Consider the following 20,969-nt stretch of genomic DNA (forward strand, 5'->3'; position numbering starts at 1 on the left):
ACAATAGCAGGGAACTTGGCAGTACTGATGTACAGGAGAGACACACTGGGAACTGATATGATTTTATTAGTCTCTGTTCCTTGATGATTACCAATTATTGGCTCGGTTCTTTAGTGGATCTCTTATAAGTCATTTGATGATATAATATAAATCATCCTTACAACACTCCAAAACATCAAAGCTTTAGTGAAGATACATATGGAACTAACTGAAATTCTACTACAAATCCCATATTAAAATAAAAATATCTTCTTGTTCTAAATCTACCTTGTTATTTTTTACAGACTGGCGAATATGTAAAAGATCCACACCAAATATGTTGGATAGTGTTATTTTCAAATTTTATTGCCTTATTCTTAACTAATGCAGTATACAAGTAGTTCCCCTGCTTTGTGCTACAGATTGGAGCACCACTGGTGTACTTGCTTTCTGCCCGAAAATTCCATATATGGCTATCTATACATTATAACACTCCATTATTAACGGCAAGTCTATTTGAAACTATTAGGCCAGGATAAATATTCAAGGCAAACATCTATAAAATAATCATTATCACAGGATATCTATATTATTAATGACCATATCACATGGAACACAACATAGCTGCATAAGGTACAGAGATGGGAGTGTCTGTCCCTTGTAGGAGTTTGTTGTCACACCAAAACTGGTTTTGGAAAAACAAAAGAAAAAACTGAGAAATTTACTTTCTCAAAAATTAAAATTAATCTCTTAAATGTGCATGAGATTAGTATAACGTAAAATATGCCTTAATGTTTATAGACAAAGGAACTGCACAGTTCATAATTTAGAAAATGAACACATGGCATAACATTCAGGTGTGTTCAGGCACTTAGCTAACAGATTTGAAACTTGGGTCCATTAAATTTTATTTCCATCACTCTTTCTCTTGCTATATAGTTTCTGTAATAGTGAGTAATACTTAAAAGTGACAACAATAATTGAGAACAATTATATGCAGTAGAATACTACATTAAATAGATACTTTTTAACAGTACTTTTTTTAAATAAAGAAGCCCAAATAGGCTTATGGTGACTTGATAGCTTTCATAGACAGATTCCAATTCAAGTGATGTATAATGTCATTGACTGATATCCTGTTATAGATGTTGGTTTTGGAGGGTGTATGCGTCATTGTATTCTAAATGTTTTTGAACATAAGTTGAAAGAAGTACTTGATGGCGTTAAAATCCCTGTGACTGATTTAGACCTTGATGTAGAGCAGGTCTGGAGCTTTGCCAATAAATTATAGTGGCAGACAAATTCTGAGTCATTGTAATGTGCAGATAATGCACCCATGAGTTTGCTTTTACTGTAATGTAAATATTGAATACATATCTCTTTACTCTGTATTTACAGAGAAATGTGCACATAATTCCTTTCTTCGTACATTAAGTTCTAAATAAGTGCCTTTTTAATTTCTTTTTATTGTAATGGTTGCCTTACCTCAAGCAGAAGGAGAAGTGAGCTGGTGTACCAGCAGGCTGTGGACACTTGCCACTCTCTGTCTTTGACTATCCAGTACTGGGTATCCATTTTACCATCAGGAGCGGCAATTGGACAAATAAAAGAGGAAAATGTTTAAAAAATACAACATGAAATAACCTTTCTCAACGCTAATTTGCAACAGTAAACTAATCCACAATTGAAGCTGGACAAAAAGTTTCTGTGTTTTAAAATGGCAGAGTTTGCAAATTTTCTTTTCAATGGGAGATTTTTAAATTTCAAAAAATGTAAACAAATTTGAAATATTTTAAAAATGTGTACAGTGCTCTCTATTCAAGATATTTCAACGAATGCTGAATTCTCCAGAGTAATGATCTTGAAGCGTGCCTTTTTTTTTTTTTGTTTTGTTTTTTAAATTGGTCTATTGGGAGCATGGACCAATAGATGGACATGACAACCAGAGTTGGTGCTGTTTGCATTATTTACAAACATACCTGAAAAGTCAGTAAGTCACTAACATAAGGGATTCAAACAGGACTAAAATCATAAAGATGCTTTGTCATTACCCCAGCTCCCAATGAAAATCTTGTTTGACCAGCACTACAAAATACAATTCTAAAATAACCAAAAACACGATTTTCATAACTATTTGCTGTTCTACATCACATATTCTGTTCCCCATTTAATAAGTGGCATTCAAGATGGTACGTGGTGGTCGTGTTTCGGGAGGTATTTAATCATATTAGGTGTGCTATCACTTATGTATGTTATACTTAAAATATCTTGCACTTAATTTGCTTTTGTCATTTTTAATAAAATGCAACCAAGTTTATACATGTTATGTTTATACTCTTAAAAGACAATTTAAAAGAGAGTTATAAGTTTTAAGTTATGCCTAATAAAGTTCAATGAAGAGCTACAATATTAAATTCCAGGACTGCAAGGTTTGAACTTTGAGGAAAGACTGTGGCAGAAGTGCTATTCCCATTAATAAAAACTAATCTGAAACATGTCGTTAACAAAAAAAATTATTTTGTTAACTAAAATTAAAATAAAAATGAAAAAATTGTGTAAAAACTAGAACTAAATGAAAATGAGAAAGTAAACATGAAAACACAATTAATTTTTGTAATTTTGATTTTGATTTTCAGCACACTAGGCCTGTTGAATAATGTACACTCAAGTGTGCAGTTGCTGAGATACTGTATTTAGTAAACATTTAGAACCGTGCAGTCGTAATATTAGTTAAGAGAAAAGCATCGATTTGTGTGCATGTCCAAGTACCCTCACTGCCAGAGTTTGAATCTGTGGATTTCATTTATCATTTCAGCCATCAGTCAGCTTTCCCTTCTTGAATGGAGAGTGAATACCACACTGACAAATACTGTGGATTACATTGGCCATAACTGACTATCAGTCATGGACATCTCACTAGTTCTCCGCAACTGACAGCTTTCACCAAACTTCAATAAAAAGGCACTTAAATTAAAACAAGCCACATGTTACTTTGGAAGATACAGCTAAATAGTTTGAAAATTAGAGCTATGGAGGATTTGTCAAGCTCAAATACCCACCCTCATGCTTCACATTTAGTCAGTATTTAGACTGGAGAAAAATGTCTTTATACCCCAAAGAAGGTAAGAATTTCACCCTAATTTAATTTAACTCTAGATTCAGCCTTATTGCTTGTTTGCTGACAGCCCCATTGTAGTGATAGATTAAGCAGATGAATAGCATGCAATCAATGTTATCAACCATGCCAATGTTAAATATATACATTTAGTTTTAATCAGGTTATTAGTACTTATGTTTCACCGTGGGCAGTGCAGTGTCACAGAGTGAGTTCCTGTCAACAGCAATAGCAAATGATTGGACTACAATATTATTAATATACTTTGAATGCTGTAGTATTGCAAAGTTTTTAACAGGGTATCGCGACATGATCACACATAGCGTTTATTTTGGCAAGAGTAATAATAATAATAATAATAATACATTTTATTTATATAGCGCATTTCCCATGCTCAAGGCACCGTAATGTAATGTAATGTACCAAATCTGCTCTGAAGTGAAATAAATTCCAGCGATGGATCTGTGTGCAACAAACTTTATTTATCTAACATTGCTGTACTTAAACAGCTCATCAGTGGTAAAGCGCTAGAACTATCTGATTATTTTCAGACTGCAAACTTGATACGTCATGCAAAAAAAAAAAAAAAAAAAAAAAAAAACAACTTGAGTAGTTTGCATCTCCAAATGGGGCGAGACTCTGTCTGGTTGTTTACTTTGTAATGCTGCAAAGGCCTGGGTGGGATTTTTAAATCTGAACTGAACAGCAAATGAATAGCGATTGAGTAGTAGATATCCTCCCATCGACATAAGTATATAAATAAAACATACTATTATTATTATTATTATTATTGCATAGTGTCATGAGTTCAGGTTTGATTGCTAATATGGTCAGTGTCTCTATGGAATCTGCATGTTCTTGCAACATGCATGTGGACTGAGTTGTAAAATTTCAGATATCATTTTATAGCTGGATATTAGAAATGTTCCATTAAGCACTCTTAATTGCTAAAATCTGTTTATTCCTACATGTGTTGTTAAATTATACCCTCCAGGTTTAGGCTTACAGGGATCTACTCAGGTTTTACATGTTGGTTATTATGTGAATGAGATACAACATGAATGATGTACAATTTATAACTATAAAAAAAACTGTGCATTTATACTTGCAAACCTATGTCTGTGTGGACATTTCAAAATGAAACAGCAGCTTCACATTCATTCTCTGATTGTGACAAGTAGGTTTACAGATACCCATCTAAGAAGCCATTCATTTTCTAACTGGTGTATACTGTTTAAGGTCTCTTTGGGAAAATTTGCGCTCATGCAATATTATACATATAGAACAGTGGAATCTGGGAGGTAAACTCCATTCTTGTAATGCTATCAACAGTTGTTCATTAGTATAACCCCTAAAATCGTACATGAATTTTTAAGATTAATTGACTGCAGATAAAAGCAGACCAGTTAAATTTTTAATTCTGGATTAAAACACAAGCATGATGCAATTTTTTTGAACTTTTGCTACATTTTTGGGGTATTTTTCTTAACAGAGAATTTTTAGTTTGCAAAAAGTTAATATATTTGAAACGGTAAGGTCCCCTTTGGTGTAAGTTTGTTTTTTTGATTCCCGCATCTTTTCACAGTTGGAAAATAAAGTAGATACTGTTCACAGATTTGTTCCCTCCATTACCCCCCCCCCACCCCCCCAAGTACTGCAGGTGTTTTGTAGTTATGGAAGCTGATTTATTGATTAACCTGCAAATTTCTTTTAGTCTTTAGAAATAAATATTTTGGGGCTCTCAAAGTATATGTAAGCTTTGTTTAAAATGCAACAGTTTATTTATAATTTAAGTTATGTTATATAAAACATTATCTTGTTCAAAGATAATTGTAAAATGCATTATTTGTACTATATAAAATAGTTACATTTAATGGTAATGATGAATTCTAACTGTAAACTAGTTAGGCGGCATTTCAAATTACAGATTTAATGCCTTCACACCACCCATTCGTGTGAATTGATTCTTGTGATTCATTTTATTAATCGACAGGATTTGAGGCTGACTTATATGGGAAGTCCTTGGGTCCCCTAGGAGCATCACTATAGTAATGTGTGCATTATTTTGTATATTACATATTTAATATAATAATTCATATGACATTGTCCTATTTCAGTACACAAAGCATGACAACACATTTAAAATGTATAACTAAAATAAAAAGAAATGTTATATAATCAGGAGTGAATGAGATTTATGCAACTGATTTGCAGGTAATGATTTGTTCATGAATCAAATGAATGTGAATCATGAGATCTGTCCTCTGGTAATGATTTAGTTCGAAATCAAATGAATCAGTAAAGGACACATGCCCAGTGCTATCAAAAAAGTGTGTGCTACATTAAAATTGAAAGCAAACTATTGCTAGAAATTAGAATAATATTTTTATAAGGTTCAGTTTTGTGTGACTAATACTTGAATGTACAAAAGGACTTAAACATATTACTATTATTTACATATTCAGTTTAAAACAATTCCAATAATGAATTTACTAAACAAAATAATTAATAGAGTGTAATATAAATGTATGGTTACTGTATTGTACTTGGATGATCAATGCCAGAATAATTAGTGACCAAGTTCTCATTTGCCAATTTTGATACAGTGTGAACTCAAAAGAATGATAAGTATAGTGAATAAGTCGAGACTCATGTTTGAGGCAGTTCTTGCACACATGCTTTAATCATTTGGAAGCATCAGCGAAATTAAAGATTCTAACGGCATTATGCCATGCTTGGATGTGTTTAGCAGTCCTGTTGAGCTACAATGAATCAATTAAGTTGTGCTTTCTAATCAATTCATATAACTCACTAAAAACAGTCATTGAAAAAGAACAAATCTGTCTCAAGTCGCCCATCACTACGGTTACCTGAATTGATTTTACTGATACAACCACATCATTTTTTATACTTCTGACCGCTTATTTATGGTTAAATGATTGACAGATCAGTCAATTAACCTTTAAATTATGGCCAGATTTTTTACAGTGCAGTTCAGCAGAGTAGTGACATATAGAAAATAAGGGAAGGTTCCATCTAATTGATTTCTCAATAAAGTATCTTGTGGGGTGATTTGTGTTAACACAATTTGGTTAAGGCATGAAACAGTCCTAGATGCAGCTTTAGCCTGTTGGTGGACTGTCTACACATACAAGAACAGTAAGTAAAATTCTTTCATTTGAAATAATGAAAGTAGCCTACAAGCAAGAAGCTCCTTCAGGATCAAATTGGACTTTTGTCCAAAAAATTAGAGGGGGAGAGGCAGACAAAAAAATACATCCATTATGAACAATTTAAGCATAAGAGCGGATTACTTGACATGTGACTTATACAATACAATTAATGCATGATGTCTTCATGGACATTTTTGAAAGGTTTGCTGCTGTTCAGTATTGGTCACCACAGGCTCTCATTTTATCAGAAAAGTTATATCCATTGCCAACGAAAAGACATGTTACAAGTAACAAATGAAAAATATCATTTTTGAGTTTGGGTTATGCAAAGCTCATTTACTATAAAAGCCATGACATTTAAAAAGAGTAGCATAAAAAAAAAAAGAGAAAACCATAACCAGCCGCAATAAGGCCTTGAAGAATCTGATGTTGACAATGGTCTTGTCCTGACTCAGCAGAAAAACAGAAGTATGTAAACCTTTAGAAATGGCCAAAAGGCAAGACAAAAAGAAATTAAAATAAACCACAGTGACCGCAACACAGACAAGAGGCAAAATCAACGTCAATAAACAGGCAATATGCTGAAACCAGGCAATACAAGAAGAGAGAACACACAAATGATCAGAATGAAATTAAGGATTTTATCCACAGATTGGATAAGGTTCCTAGCGAAAGTCTGACCTTTTATGTTGTTCGTAAATTAAGTCAAGGTCACAACCCCAGAGACCCCACCCCTAGAAACAAGGGATATGACCCTAACAACGGTAAACAATATGGCTTCTCTTAAAAAAAGCTACGAATCATCAGTTTTCAGCCTATATCATGACAGGTCTAGTATCAGCTTGAGCTTGCAGAGCGGCTCTTATTTTATCACGACTGTTCACCCAATGAATTGAATGGCACAGCTTTGAATGGGAGTCTTCAAACAGGATGTGTTTTAAAGTGAGGCTTAATAGATGTAATAATGTTAAATACTCATTTAATCAGAGTTCAACATGGTCTTAAAATATTAACATTTTGAATATGTAACCTGCTAAATGAAATTTAAAAGGATAGCTCATTTAGTACAGACAGGAAAAAAAAAGAAAAAACAAATCTAATCAGATGCAGTATTGGCATTGACAAAACTGGTGCCAATGGTAAAACTGAACATGGTCCAGTATTAACTTGAGCTTACAGAAGGCTTTTACTCTGGCCACAACTGCATGCTAATTTCCCTGCATCGACCATGAATTTCATGTGCTCTGCTTAGATTTATGCATTTTACTTTTTAATAACAAACCTAGTCTAAGTGGATATGCTGATTTTGGAATTAGCAGGCAAAAATCAATTTGTATATAGCGTATTTGACATTGGATGTTTAAGGTAAGGTTTTTCTATTTACATACGACAGTTCAAATTTGAACTTAACTTTGTTATTTAGATTATACTTTTAGGTTCCTGGTTTGAGTATGAAGACTCAAAATAACACTGTCTTTAGATACCATATGCAACTTTATCATAAAAAAATGTCCATTTATATAGAAAACTTACCAGGCAAGGGTAAGTTAGATGGGATATGTACCATTTGAGGCATATATTTACCATTTAAGATGGATAAATTTCATTTAGCAGAGATATTTGCCAAGTAAGTTGGATACCTGTCATTTACATAAGTGATTGGACATTTTGCACAACAAAAACATTTATTTTAAAAAAAGAACATTTTTAAATTTGGGATCCTGTAAATAAATAATGTTACAAAAAAAGAAGTGCATCATTTTACAAATGGCACCCCATAGCGGTCCTTATAAGGACAGCTCGCTGTTGCAGCATTAGTTAAAATTCATATGTGACTTTGACAGGGTTGCCATTTTTATAGGTTCCCCTGTAGCTCGTTCTGATGCAGTTCAACTGAATGGTGCAATGCCAGCTCATACTGGAAGGAATCCCACAATCACATATTACACATTAAAAACATATATTTAAATGATAATGAGTATACTTGAGGGATATTTTAGTATTTTATGGCTGCTGTTATTGTTTACTGTTACTGTTTTAAGGCTGTTGCTACTTGAATAATTGAAGTACTTTTAAAGAAAAGCCATTGAATGGGATTTCTGTTTTTGCTGTGGTATCGAACAGGTATTGCGTTTCATAAATTGTATTTGGTACTTGTATCAAATACAAAAATTCTAGTATGCCAATATTCCTAAAGTGCAGTGCAAATATTTATCACATCATTTCATTCCATTCCATTAAACAGACCATGGTACAATCATTCTCTGCAACAAACATATAACACCTTCGTATGACTCATTATAGTGAGGACCACCCACACATGGAAACGCTGTTCTATGTACAAAAAAAAGTCTCTTTACTAAACAATTCATTAATTTTGTCAGTCAAAGATGCAGACGAAAACAAAGTAATTGGCTTAGAAGATGAACCAGAGATATCAATTTACTGAACCAAATTCCATAAACTGCAAACTGCAGAGTTATACCAAAATATATGTGCAGAAATATTAATGCCGTACTGTAAGGGTGTACTTCCCTGTAACGAAAAAACCCATAAAAAGTTAACATAAGCTTACACTCTACTTTTCCTATCAGCTGACATGAAGTAACAGGAAATGTAGCTGATGAAAACATCAGCATAAGCTAAGGAATTTACTTTATACTTTCTGTAAAACTGAAAAAAAAAAATCAGGCTGCCTGGACCAACTACATAGTTCACAAAAAATGTGTCAATATACTACTTCTTATCAAAGATGAAATTTTAACACTATCATATCATGCATTACTGTATAATTTAATAATTGTCTCTCATGGATATAAGCATACTAGCAAATAAAATGCTGAGAAAATTTGGAAATTTAAAATACTCACCAAAAAACATTTTTCCTTTTCTTCTCATTGGTACAGCACCTCCTGCAGCACCTGTGGCTTTCTGAAATATTAATAGTTAAAATAAGTAAATCATTCAAGAAAAAGTAAAGTTAAATACATTAGGTAAAAATCACTCAGTTTTAACATCTTGCTTTCCAAGTTTAATTTACAGTATGTTAGGACATATTACAAAGGAATCCAACAAGTAATGAAATCAGCTTTAATTGTTTTTTGCATGTATTTACTGTATAATATATGTATTTATTATAAAATTTGTTTACCAGAGTATAAGTGTCTTCATGAAATACTTTTTAATTCTGATGACTCCTTTTTAACAAGTCAATGGTAATGCTAAATAAAAATTACTGTTTGTAATACATATACATATTTCACAACACAAGTCAGGAGCTAATTGTTTAATGCATTTCATATGGTGGTTACTTTTTTAAAATAATCCAAAAATATGTATTTTATTGGTAGGTAAAATATACAGCACAGTTTTAAAATTTTCAATTCAGAATGACCAGTGTTTGTTCATAAAAAAACAAACCTATCTGTTCAAGTGTTGCACATAAATTTTTACATATAAGTTTTACCATGGTTGAAGGCATCAGGAAGCTGCCTTTGTTTACTTGTTTTAAAAGAGACGGTGTATGGTGAGGAGTGGGCTTTCCAATAACTTTTCACACAGCCAGCACCTTTTGAGACGCCCAACCACAATCACCCCAGGGCCCTGAAACTGTTTGTGATCACAAAAAATAAAATAATTGATGCTCACAAAGCAGGAAAAGGCTACAAGAAAATAGCAAAGCTTTTTCGGGTAGCTGTTTCCTTAGTTAACGATGTTATTAAGAAATAGCAGTTAACAGGTGGAGGTCAGGTTGAGGTCTTGAACACCAAGGAAAACTTTCTGAAAGAACTACTTGTAGTGACACCTGAATAAATATGTCCTTCATGGTAGAGTCAGCAGAAGAAACCCTTTCCTGTATCCTAGCTACAAAATTCAGCACCTGACGTTTGCAAATGAACATCTAAACAAGCCTGATGGATTCTGGAAACAAGTCCTGTGGATTGATGAATTCAAAATAGAACTTTTTGGCCACAAGGTGCAAAGGTACAGTATGTTTAGAGGAAAAAAAACTGCCAATTTTCAGGAAAAGGACACCTCCCTAACTATTAAGCATGGGGGTGAATCGATCATGCCTTGGGATTGTGTTGCAGCAAGTGGCACGGGGAACATGTCATTGGTGAAGGAAAGAATAGATTCAAATAACCAGCAAATACTGGAAGCAAATATCACACCATCTGTAAAAAAGCCAAAAAGAGGATGTGTCCTACAACAAGATAATCATCCAAAGTACATCTCAAAATCTACAATAGAATACCTCAAGAGGCATAAGCTGGCAGTTTTGCTTTGGCCCTCACAGTCCCCCAACCCAAACATCATTGAAAAATCAGTGGACAGATCTCCAAAGAGCAGTGCATGCAAGATGTCCCAAGAATCTTGCAGAATTAGAAGCTTTTTGCTTTTTGCAAGGACGAATTAGCGAAAATACCCCATGTAAGAACTGAAAGCCTCTTAGCTGGCTACAAAAAGTATTTACAAGCTATGATACTTGCCAAAGGGGGTGTCACTAAGTATTGACAGTGTTGGTGCCCAAACTTTTGCTTTTCAGACTCTTTTCATTTTCTGTACTTGTGAATGATGTCAATAAATATGTAATCTTGCTTAAAATATTAAAGAAATGTGTCATCTCTAACTTTATGCCTTTTATCAGTTCATCTTCTGCTCACTTAACTATTCGTAGTAACAGACATTTTAAGCAAGAGTGACAAAACTGTTGTACACCACTGTATAATCTATGTTCATATACATTATATAATATATATTATAACCATGATAAATTTTAATTATATCATGATAGACATTTTTGGCTGCATTTCCCACACCTACTCTGTCCTTGGCCTAGGAGCCAAGAAAACTAACCCAGCATTATTAACCGGTCCATAATGCTCATTCACATTCGCTCGTATCCTATTTATTGTTCCTTATAATCATGGATGATTGTAACTTCTACATTTAATTCCTTCATATACTGTAAACAAATTGTGTTATTTGTTCATGGCCATCTCCTTTTTTCTCTGCTTCTTAATCTAATTCAGAACTTTGACTTTCATGTATTTTGGTGTTTAATGTTTGTACCCTGTGTTAATAATGTCGTCATCTTAGGTTTTAATCCATTTGTATTTCTCTGAATATTTGTGAAGCACTTAGCAAGAGAAATGTTATAAATAAATACATGTATTATTATTATTATTCCTATTTTCATTACTATGTAGGGTTGTGAGCTCAGATTTGATTGCTAGCTTGGTCAGTATCTTTATGGTGTTTTCATGTTCTCTCGATGTGTAAGAGGACTGGGTGTATGCAACTTCAAATACTGTTTTATGGATGGATATTAGAAGTATGTCATCAATTGCCAAAATATGTTTATTCCTACATGTGTGTTATTAAATTATATCCACCAAGTTTAGGCTCACATTTTTGCATGTTGCTTATTAAGTGAGTGTTATGAGGTTTTTTCTATAATACATGTTCAGTATTTGATGTTGTGGAATAGGGCTACCCGGGCACAGACAGGCAGACACGTATAAAGCCATCACTACACATTTATTTACACTACTATGTACAACAATCCATAAGTGCACCGCTACACAAACCCCAACAGTCTCCCAAAGTCCAGGCTTCTCAACTAGCCGTCTCTCTTTCTCTCTCCGGGCCTCTCCTTGCCGCCTCCTCTTAGACCTTGTCCTGCTCCTCACCCGACTCCGGCCTTGATTGAAGGGAGGCGGCTCCTTAAATAGGCAGGCGGCTGATGACCACACCCGGCCACCTGCCACAATGTAAATAATGTAATATGCTTTTAGTAATGCACTATATACATGGAAAAACTTGAATCTCTATTTCTTCTATTATTGTTATTAACACGGAGCAAGCAGTGACTTCAACAGTATTTAAAACAAAAACAAAAGTAAGAATTCCCTGAAGAAAAAACATAACTTTTAAAGACTGAAAATAGGTAGTTAGTTAGCATTATGAAATATCAAAAATGACACAGTATAAAATAAGAGTATATGTGTATAGTGATCTTACTGATCACAAAAGAAATTCAAAAAATTGAAAGCATTTTTGAAATTAAATAACCATTTGTTACTGTAAACTGCAATAAGCGTATGCAAATTACATCAGAAATTACCTATTTGACCTGTCACATTATCAGGAGAAAAAACTGAGTTCTGTGACAGATAGCAATATTGTATGTATTAAGATTACAGGTACTACAGGAATAATATACAGTTTATACAATTATAAAGAAAACTGTGTTTTTACGCTTGAAAAACAGTGTACATATGGACATTTCTGGAGAGTAAAATAAAAGTAATAAAGTGGGACAAATTCTAAAAATTAACTGCTGAAAAACAAACTAAATAAAAACTAAAAAAGAATTAAAATAAATTAATACTAAATAAACAATAAAAAAAACAAATTAAAAACTAAAACTAAAAAAATATCTTAAAATTAGAAAAACACTGATCACAACACATTTGGATAAAAAAAGTTTGGTTGTATTTGAAAATTGTGCAATGTACAATATACAGCCACCAAATTTATTGAGGCACTCCCATGCAGCATCCTTGAAAACTACACTTTACTTGAAAAACTACATGAAAAAAACTGTACATATGTTATTCATGTCTTTCATAATATGTTACATGACATAATTTGTTATAAATCCAATTTTGTGTATGTAAGCATTTTTCCATGATTATATACTCATAAAAGCATCCATGATAGATGATTGCTTTGAGTGGAACTGGAATTTTTATTTTTCAAAATTGCCTCTTTGTCAAGCACTCACTTCATCATGGTCTGTAATACAATTTACAATAGAATGCCTGTATATAACTAGCAGCCTTTGTTTTGAAGCCTTAGTTACCGATTTTGTTTTTTTTTATTATCATATTGTTGAATAACTAACCTTATCTGTGTTTTTAACATTTTTCCACGTTTTCTCTGACAATCTGACATGCATTGTTCCTGTCAAATGGTAGAATTAGGTTCTGGAATGCATGTATTATATTTCTGTGCAACAAAGTTATTAGTTAGTTTTGCCTTTTAATACTTGTTTTCAACCTGTTCATAAAGCTTTTCAACATTTCTTTTTCTTTGACTCGGTTGGTAAATTAAGATTTGTGGGCGTTTTACCCTTAACCTGTACAGCACACAGTATACTGTATCCTGTTCCAAAACAATGTGCTTACAAGTTTTGCTTTCAATGTTGTGTAAAAAAAAAAACTCCCATACTGGACTTTGTAATTTTATACAACCCATCTTGATCTCTTAGGCTTGGATCATTGTTTAGGTACCATCTTACTGTACTAAAGCAACCACAGAAAATCTAGTGTCAAGGCTAAGGAGTATACTAATAAGAGTAAAGAGCAAGAACAATAGATTTATGGACTGCCACAAAACAGCATCTGAGATTAAATGTATATGAAATGTCAAATGTTAAGAACAAATAGAGTGTAATCCATCAATTTACTGTAAGTGCCATATGGGATGGACGGGCGTCCCAACCAAGAGAAAGAAAGGTTCCTTACCCAGACGGGAGGCCACAGGTTGATGAACAGACATCCCGGCCAAGAGAGAAGGTGGTTCTTTGCGAAGTAACAGGTAAATTATTATCAACAAAATGCAAACACCTGTGAAATAAACTGAACCACTTTTCACTCTTCATTTTCTGTCCAAGTTTTGTCAACCATCACATTTCAATTTCAGGCTTTTGAAAAAGTGCACAGAAAGACAGGTTGCTCTGTTGTTGCAAATGCTCTTTAAACAGCCACCCTTCATTACTAGCTGCTGTTCACTGGAGATGCATAACTCGAGTAAGACTGAGTGCATGTGGCGAGCAGAAAAACAGTTATTTTAGGAGTAAAGGTAAAGGGGATAAAGAAGACATGATTGTTTAAGTCTAGTGGACAGAATAGTTCTTTTGGAAACACACAGGAAAAATGTACACACATATTTTGTTTAATTTCAGAGCTACTGCAGCCTATTTTAGCCCATGCGGAAGTTCAGTCGTCACGAAAACTAAAAATATTTTTGTAATTTATTCTTTTATTTCAGTTACTTTAATAGTTTCATATTGCTTTAGTTCTTTATCTCGGTTTTGTTAATTTTATATGTTTATTCATTTTTTTAATTCATAGTTTTCTCCTTTGTTTTAGTGTTCGTGTTACACTGACCTTGGTATGCAATGTATGTTCTTTGCACTATTTCAGTTTTGGCATTATTAAATGTACAGCCTTAGTCATAATGCCTACTAGAATCAATATGCCCATTCATCCTAAAACTATCACAATTTGTTAAAAAAAAATACAACATCAACTATACAATATACTCATTGTATCACTAGCCAATAATTTATATATACTGTACATTATATAAATATTTAATACTTCAAAGGTGACATAAATTTTATATACTGTATAGTATACTTGCATAGTATTTTGAAAGAAAAATACAAATGACTCTATAGTAATTCTAATCTTCAAGAACTACTGTATAATGGGCATGGTGCCTGAATAATACGTAAAAAACTCAAAATAAAGTAACTTTGCTCTCACCTCTTTTATTATACGTTTTACATGCATATATACACACTGTCCAGTTTTACGATAGTGTCTTTCAACATGTTCTCTTCCAAATCCAAGGAAAGTATTCATACATACATACAGACCTCCTTCAGACTCCTAAAAAGAAAAAAAGGTTAAAAAGATTGTTCAAAAAACCTACTTCTGAATAAGAGGAAACAAGAAAGTCTTTAGCAGTTTTGAAATGATCATTCTTCCACGATCTTGTAGCAACATTACTGCTTATATGAAAAAATACCTTTCCAGATGTTAGAGAAGCAGTTTCCATGTTAATTCAGACAGATATGCTTAAACAATACTTAGATACAAGGTCACTTTACATTAGATGCAGCACTAGCCATAACACTTGGTATACACTATATGGCCAAATACTTGTGAAAAACTGATCATCACATTTATGTGAGCTTGTTTGACATCCCATTCTAAAAGCATAGGCATTCATAAGGATTTGCCATTCCCTCACACACCAATTGTGACCATAACAGAATCCAACTTTCTGAGAAGGATTTCTGCAAGATTTTGTAGATATCTATGGGAATCTGTGTCCATTCAACTAAGAGAACATTTGTAGGCTTCAGGTACAGATGTTGGCGAGAAAACCTAGCTCACAATCACTTTTATGTTTCATGTCAAAGGTATCCAGTAGAGTTTAGAGCAGATGTTCTGCACAGGCCACTCAAGTTCCTAAACATCAAACTCATCAAACCTTGTCTCTATTTGTGAACAAAGACACAGTCATAATGGAACAGAAAAAGGCTTTATTCAAACTTTTGCCACAAAGCTGGAAGTTCACAGTTGTCTAAAATGTTTTTGTATTCTATGACATTAACAGTACCCCTTCATTGGAACCAAGGGGCCTAGTCCCAGACTACTATCCCTCCTCCACCAAATTTTACAGTAGGCAATAGGCAATATGCAGTCCAGAAGGTATCGTTTTCGTGGCATCTGGCAAACCCAGATTCATCCCTCAGATAGACAGATAACAAAACATGACTTATCATTGCAGAGAACAAGTTTACACTGCTCCAAAGTTCATTAGCTGTGTGCTTTACACCACATCTGCTAATGACTGTCACTGTGCATCAGTGCTTGTGCTGATATATTTTATAGAGGTAGCTGAAAACTCAGAGGAGAGGGGATTTTTACATGTTATGGACATCAGCACCACTTTGTCACCAAGCGGTTATTCCTCCTAGATTCTGTAATTCACAATAACAGCACTTATACTGTAGTTGACTTGGGCAGACTTGTGGCAAATGGCGACATCCTATAACAGTGCCACATTTGAAGTCACTGAGCTCTTCAGTATGATTAATTCTACTGCCAATGTTTGTCAATGGAGATTGTATGGCAACATGCATGATTTAATGCACCTGTTAACCATGGGTATGGCTTAAACACCTGAAATCAATAATTTGGAGGGGTGTCAACATACATTTGGCCATAGAGTATATGTACCTCCTATGTTACAATGTGCAGAAAGCTTGCACAAATATCATGGTTTCATAAAGTAAACAATGCCTCTAACAAAAAGTATTTCTAACTCTATATTTGTGTCTATTGTGTATTTGATAAGAAAATATGACTACACCATCTCATTATTTTTACACATTTCAATATGCGAGCAATTGTGAAGAATAATACTTCACATTCTTTCAATTTACATGTGTTTGTCAACATATGAAGAGTATGAAATCTTTACTGATGCCTGGGACTACATTTAAAGATTCTTCATATAATTAAAATAATTAATGAAAGAAAACATATTATTGGTCATCATGCCAAATATTTCAGATTTTAAAAAATGAATATTTTCTTTTACTCATCCCATACATGTAGTCATTTCCATGTGATACTTGGCTTTATTGTGTTCTTGTTCAGGCTGTTATAGGTTATTATACATGAATGAGGTTGCAGGCAAACATCACCTGATTTTTGTAATCTACTGTCAGCTTTAAAGAGGAAACACAAGGTTTGTTTTAATAAATACAAAACCTAAAAATGAATATGCATTAAAAAAAAAAAGAAAAAGGAAAACACAATAAAAATATGAAATAACTGAAGCATATATGGTCATGCTCCCCACAACAGCAATTTAGAAATGTTTAGTCATTTATACAATAGGGCAGTTATAGTCTTTCACTAGAAAGTTAGATCATTTTTATTTGATTACTAATTACTAATGAAATGCAATAATTTATCATTAGCTACAATGTTAGGTATATCATGACACAAATATATGCCCCTCTGTCATTTTCCCAAATTATTATTTCACATCATTGTACCTACAGTCTATAACTTCACTTCCAAAAATAGAGCATAATCACACATGTTGTCTTTTAAATGTCTCAGGATAACTAAAATAGCACAAAAAGTGACTCTTTGCTTTATTATGTAAATGACGCATCAAAAATATAAATGCTAAACCATATTTACCTCTTAAAAAACTGAGTGATAACTTTAATATGAGGTAGTACTTTGAGACAATCACAAATAAATCTTTAAAAGAGCAGAAACAAGTCAAAAACATATAAACTAAGGGCCCAAATAATGATAGAAACATAAAAACAACGTACTGTAATTAACTAAAAGAATGTTTAAGATTATATTGGCTTTCTACAATTAAAAGTTTATTTACACTTTCATTGTTCTTCCCCAAATAATATATAATTAGGGTGGCACACTGACTGCTACCTTTCAGTTCCAATAGAGTGTAGAAATTGTGATCCAATCATTCCTTTGTAGACTTTGTACATCCATTCATTGCACATCTATTCCTGGCATTTTCTCTAGGTACTTCAGACTTTCTCCCACATTCAAATAATGTGTGCTTGGGGCCATTTGGTGACTTTCAGTTGACATAGCATGAGTAAGCACTGGTATATGAGGGAGGGAAGCTGATGAAGGACTGGCACCATATCCAGCCTTTGTTGCCCCTGTGCTGGATGCTGCCTGGATAGGCTCTGGTGTCACACAATCTAAACTGGAATAAACAACTCAGGAAACTGATGGAACAAACAATGTTGTTTGCTCATTTTTAACAACGGAGTAGTGACAGATTAGGGGATGCATAGGAAATCACTGGTGGAGACTTAAGTGAAAGCTTTGTAATTTACGATTCATACAGTTCCATTCAATGCCTTGGCAATTAGGACTGCAAAAGATTTTATTTTTCATGTGTCTTCTTCCATAGTTATTCCCATTTTTATATGAAGTTGCTATTTTTTTGACTAGATGTCTCAAATGGCATACAGTTATTTTTTTTTACATTGGCAGGACAGTGGTGCAGTTTGAATCCCAGTATCCTGTCTACATGAAGTTTGAATGTTCTCTCTATGTCTGCCTAGACTTCCCATTTTTTTCTCACATCTAAATAACAGATATATCAGGTTATTCAGATGGTATTTAGTTTTTTAGTTGATGAAAGGACTTTTGACCAATAAATGAGAGGGGGAGGTGGGCTTTCATTTCAAAATCTCCATTTCATGTAAATGTGTTTCTTGTTTATAGTGTACTCTGATGTTTCCTTTGAAGTATCTATTTAAGAATATTACAGCAATATAACAACAAACAGCTAAATAAATATGTTAATTATGCAACACAGGTAATGTGAGTTTTTACTTTTTTCAATGGATATTTTTCATATTGTTTGCTGTTGTACAGAATTATCACCATTGGAATGTATCATATCAAACATTACCTCTGTTCTCAATGAAAACATGACAGTGAAATTTTTTATCTCTGTCATCACTACAAAACACATGGGATAAGGAACAGAAAAGTAATTTTTGGGTAGAGTGTTAAGTTTCATGGATTTCATTGAAAAATATTAAACTTTCTATGTTTTTTGATTAGATTGTGTTTTGTTCTTTAATTAAAAATTATCACTGGCCTGATTTACTTAACCTGCTTAATCTGATTTCACCATGGTAAGGAGTCGGAACCTGACCTATGCAGCATGAACTACCAGGCAAAAGTCAATCTTGAATAAAGCATGCATCAATTGCAAGTCACACCTATACTCAAACATGCAGAGCCACCAGTCACTGTAAGACAAACATGACTCTAAAGAAACCTTGAGTATTCTGAGAAAAACCCATTTTAATAAAGGAGGGCACACAAACTGTTTTTAGGCAATAAAACGTGTCATTTTCTTGACTTCTTATTTGCATTTACTTTTCTAAATAGAGTGATAATGCTCACTTTGTATACATTAACTTAATATTGATATCATTTAGCTGTCCACTTGAAGTGAATCTCCAAAGAACTTTTAACATGGAAGTGTAAAAAAAGGTTACTAAATGTTCTCTTATCTAAAGTGTGGTTTTAAGCCCTAATAAAATTCCACTACAAGTCAGTGCCAAACAGGACTGCTGGCTGACACATGAGCTGTAGAGGCAGGGGGATAAAAATAACATGTCTTCAAACTGATATGATGAGCAACAGACAGCTGAGTCACTTTTTGAAAGTAAGTATACTTTGATTCACATAAAAATTATTTCTAATGCAAATATTTTACACAGTTTAACAACAAAAATTGCACAATATATAAATCACAAACTAGCTACTGTAAACTCTTCTGATTTACTAACAATGTAAAGAAACTTATTTATGAACTTATTAATAACACATCCAAACAAGGTGGGATACCAAAACACACTAAACACAAAATGACCACGCTACTCCTAATTAAAATCCACTTTGAACAAATAACTGTTGACCATCATTTTTGTACCATAACTTTTATGACCTTTTAACATTCTGTGAATGACTGAGGGACTAAATCAAGTTTTATAATAAGGGTTTACATTTACACGGTACATTTAAACCACTTTAAAATAACCGCAGCCAGAAAGGATGTCTGAATTAATTCAAGGACATAACGTGCTACTGATGACAAGTAGCAAAATACAATTAATGTTTTAAAACATTTTAAGCGTAGCTACATGGAAAAAAAGGCACCCGACCATTTTGGGGCAGTAGCATGTTGTATGTTTCTGAGTACTGGAAGACATCGCAGTGGCTCACTCAATTTTAAATTCTAACGATTTCAAATGGGAAAATAACCCCACACATGGAGAGTGGAAGACAGGACAGCGAAGCGCGCAGCCTGCGCATCTTTTCCAGATGCCTTTCTCCAAATGTGCAAACCTTCCACGTGCTATTCAGCCTCAAACTTATTCATGGAAATAACAACCAATAAACAGAAGATGGACGGACCAAAGAAAACAAGGGCTTACTGGTGTATCGTACGAGAAGGCACATTCGTTCTTGAACACCCTGTCTCCAGTTCTGGGAACTCTGATGGTGGGCATGTAAGGAACAAGTAGCTCTCCCAGGTCTGCAGCCATCTTCGCATTCCTGCTCCTAAACCCACAGTGCTGCTGTATGGGAGTCACAGCGCAGGAAAGAAGGAGGATGCTATTTATAAATCACACGACGCCGACATTCAGCCGGGGGTCCGCTATCTCCGCGCTGTGAAGACACAGGGAAGGAGGGGAGGGAAAGCACAAAAACACATCGAGGGACGAGCAAAAGGAGGTGGAGTGCAAGGACGCAGACTCTCACGCAGGCGCGCCCGACAAGTCAGTGGCCCTCCGACACGCTCTTCGCGGTTCGTAAACAGAGCCAGCGGACTAGCGAGTCCAGAATTCGGGCACGGCGCGGCGGTGTCGCAGCGTGCAGCTTGGTGCCTTACGTCTGTCAAGAGCTGCCGACTTGGAAATGTTTTCACAAAATAGCATAATTATACAAGGCAACAGTACAATTTAATGATTTGATCGTTTGGAATTATTGCACAGCGAGTATGACAACTTTAAATAAGAGACGAAGTACCAATCTCGTAGCATGTGCTGGGTGATGGCTCGAGTCCAGTGACCCGCAGTAACGGACAGGTCTCGTCGTGACAAATATTAGTTTGACTGTCACGGCTTACTGTACAGAGGCAAATGTAGTTAATGATATAGTTATATGATATATCAATTTATATTGCGAACGATTGTCATTGTGAATTCGGCGACCGTTAAGTACAGAACGCAAAAGTGGCCACCCGACAAAAGAATGTGTTTTAGTAAAAACTCAACCATTCCAAGAACTGGTGTCAGTCAGTAGACTCTG

General features: G+C 34.1%; 1 protein-coding gene across 3 annotated transcripts in view; it reads right to left on the bottom strand.

Annotated features, from left to right (window-relative positions):
* Positions 1 to 20,484, bottom strand: part of usp13 (ubiquitin specific peptidase 13) — a 355,954-nt gene extending 335,470 nt beyond the window's left edge. For 2 of the 3 annotated variants that reach the window (XM_051923945.1, XM_051923944.1), the window contains exons 1-3: positions 20,093 to 20,482; positions 14,826 to 14,951; positions 9,138 to 9,198 (exon numbers count right to left, since the gene is read on the bottom strand). In XM_051923945.1, the coding sequence (XP_051779905.1) occupies positions 9,138 to 9,198; positions 14,826 to 14,951; positions 20,093 to 20,203 (298 nt within the window). In that variant the 5' untranslated portion in view covers positions 20,204 to 20,482. Of the gene's footprint in view, positions 1 to 9,137; positions 9,199 to 14,825; positions 14,952 to 20,092 lie in introns of all 3 variants that reach the window. The other variant, XM_051923946.1, reaches the window with a different exon arrangement.
* Between the last annotated feature and the right edge of the window lie 485 nt (positions 20,485 to 20,969).

The sequence above is a fragment of the Erpetoichthys calabaricus genome, chromosome 2, assembly GCF_900747795.2.
Source record: "Erpetoichthys calabaricus chromosome 2, fErpCal1.3, whole genome shotgun sequence".
NCBI classification, from domain to species: Eukaryota; Metazoa; Chordata; class Cladistia; order Polypteriformes; family Polypteridae; genus Erpetoichthys; species Erpetoichthys calabaricus.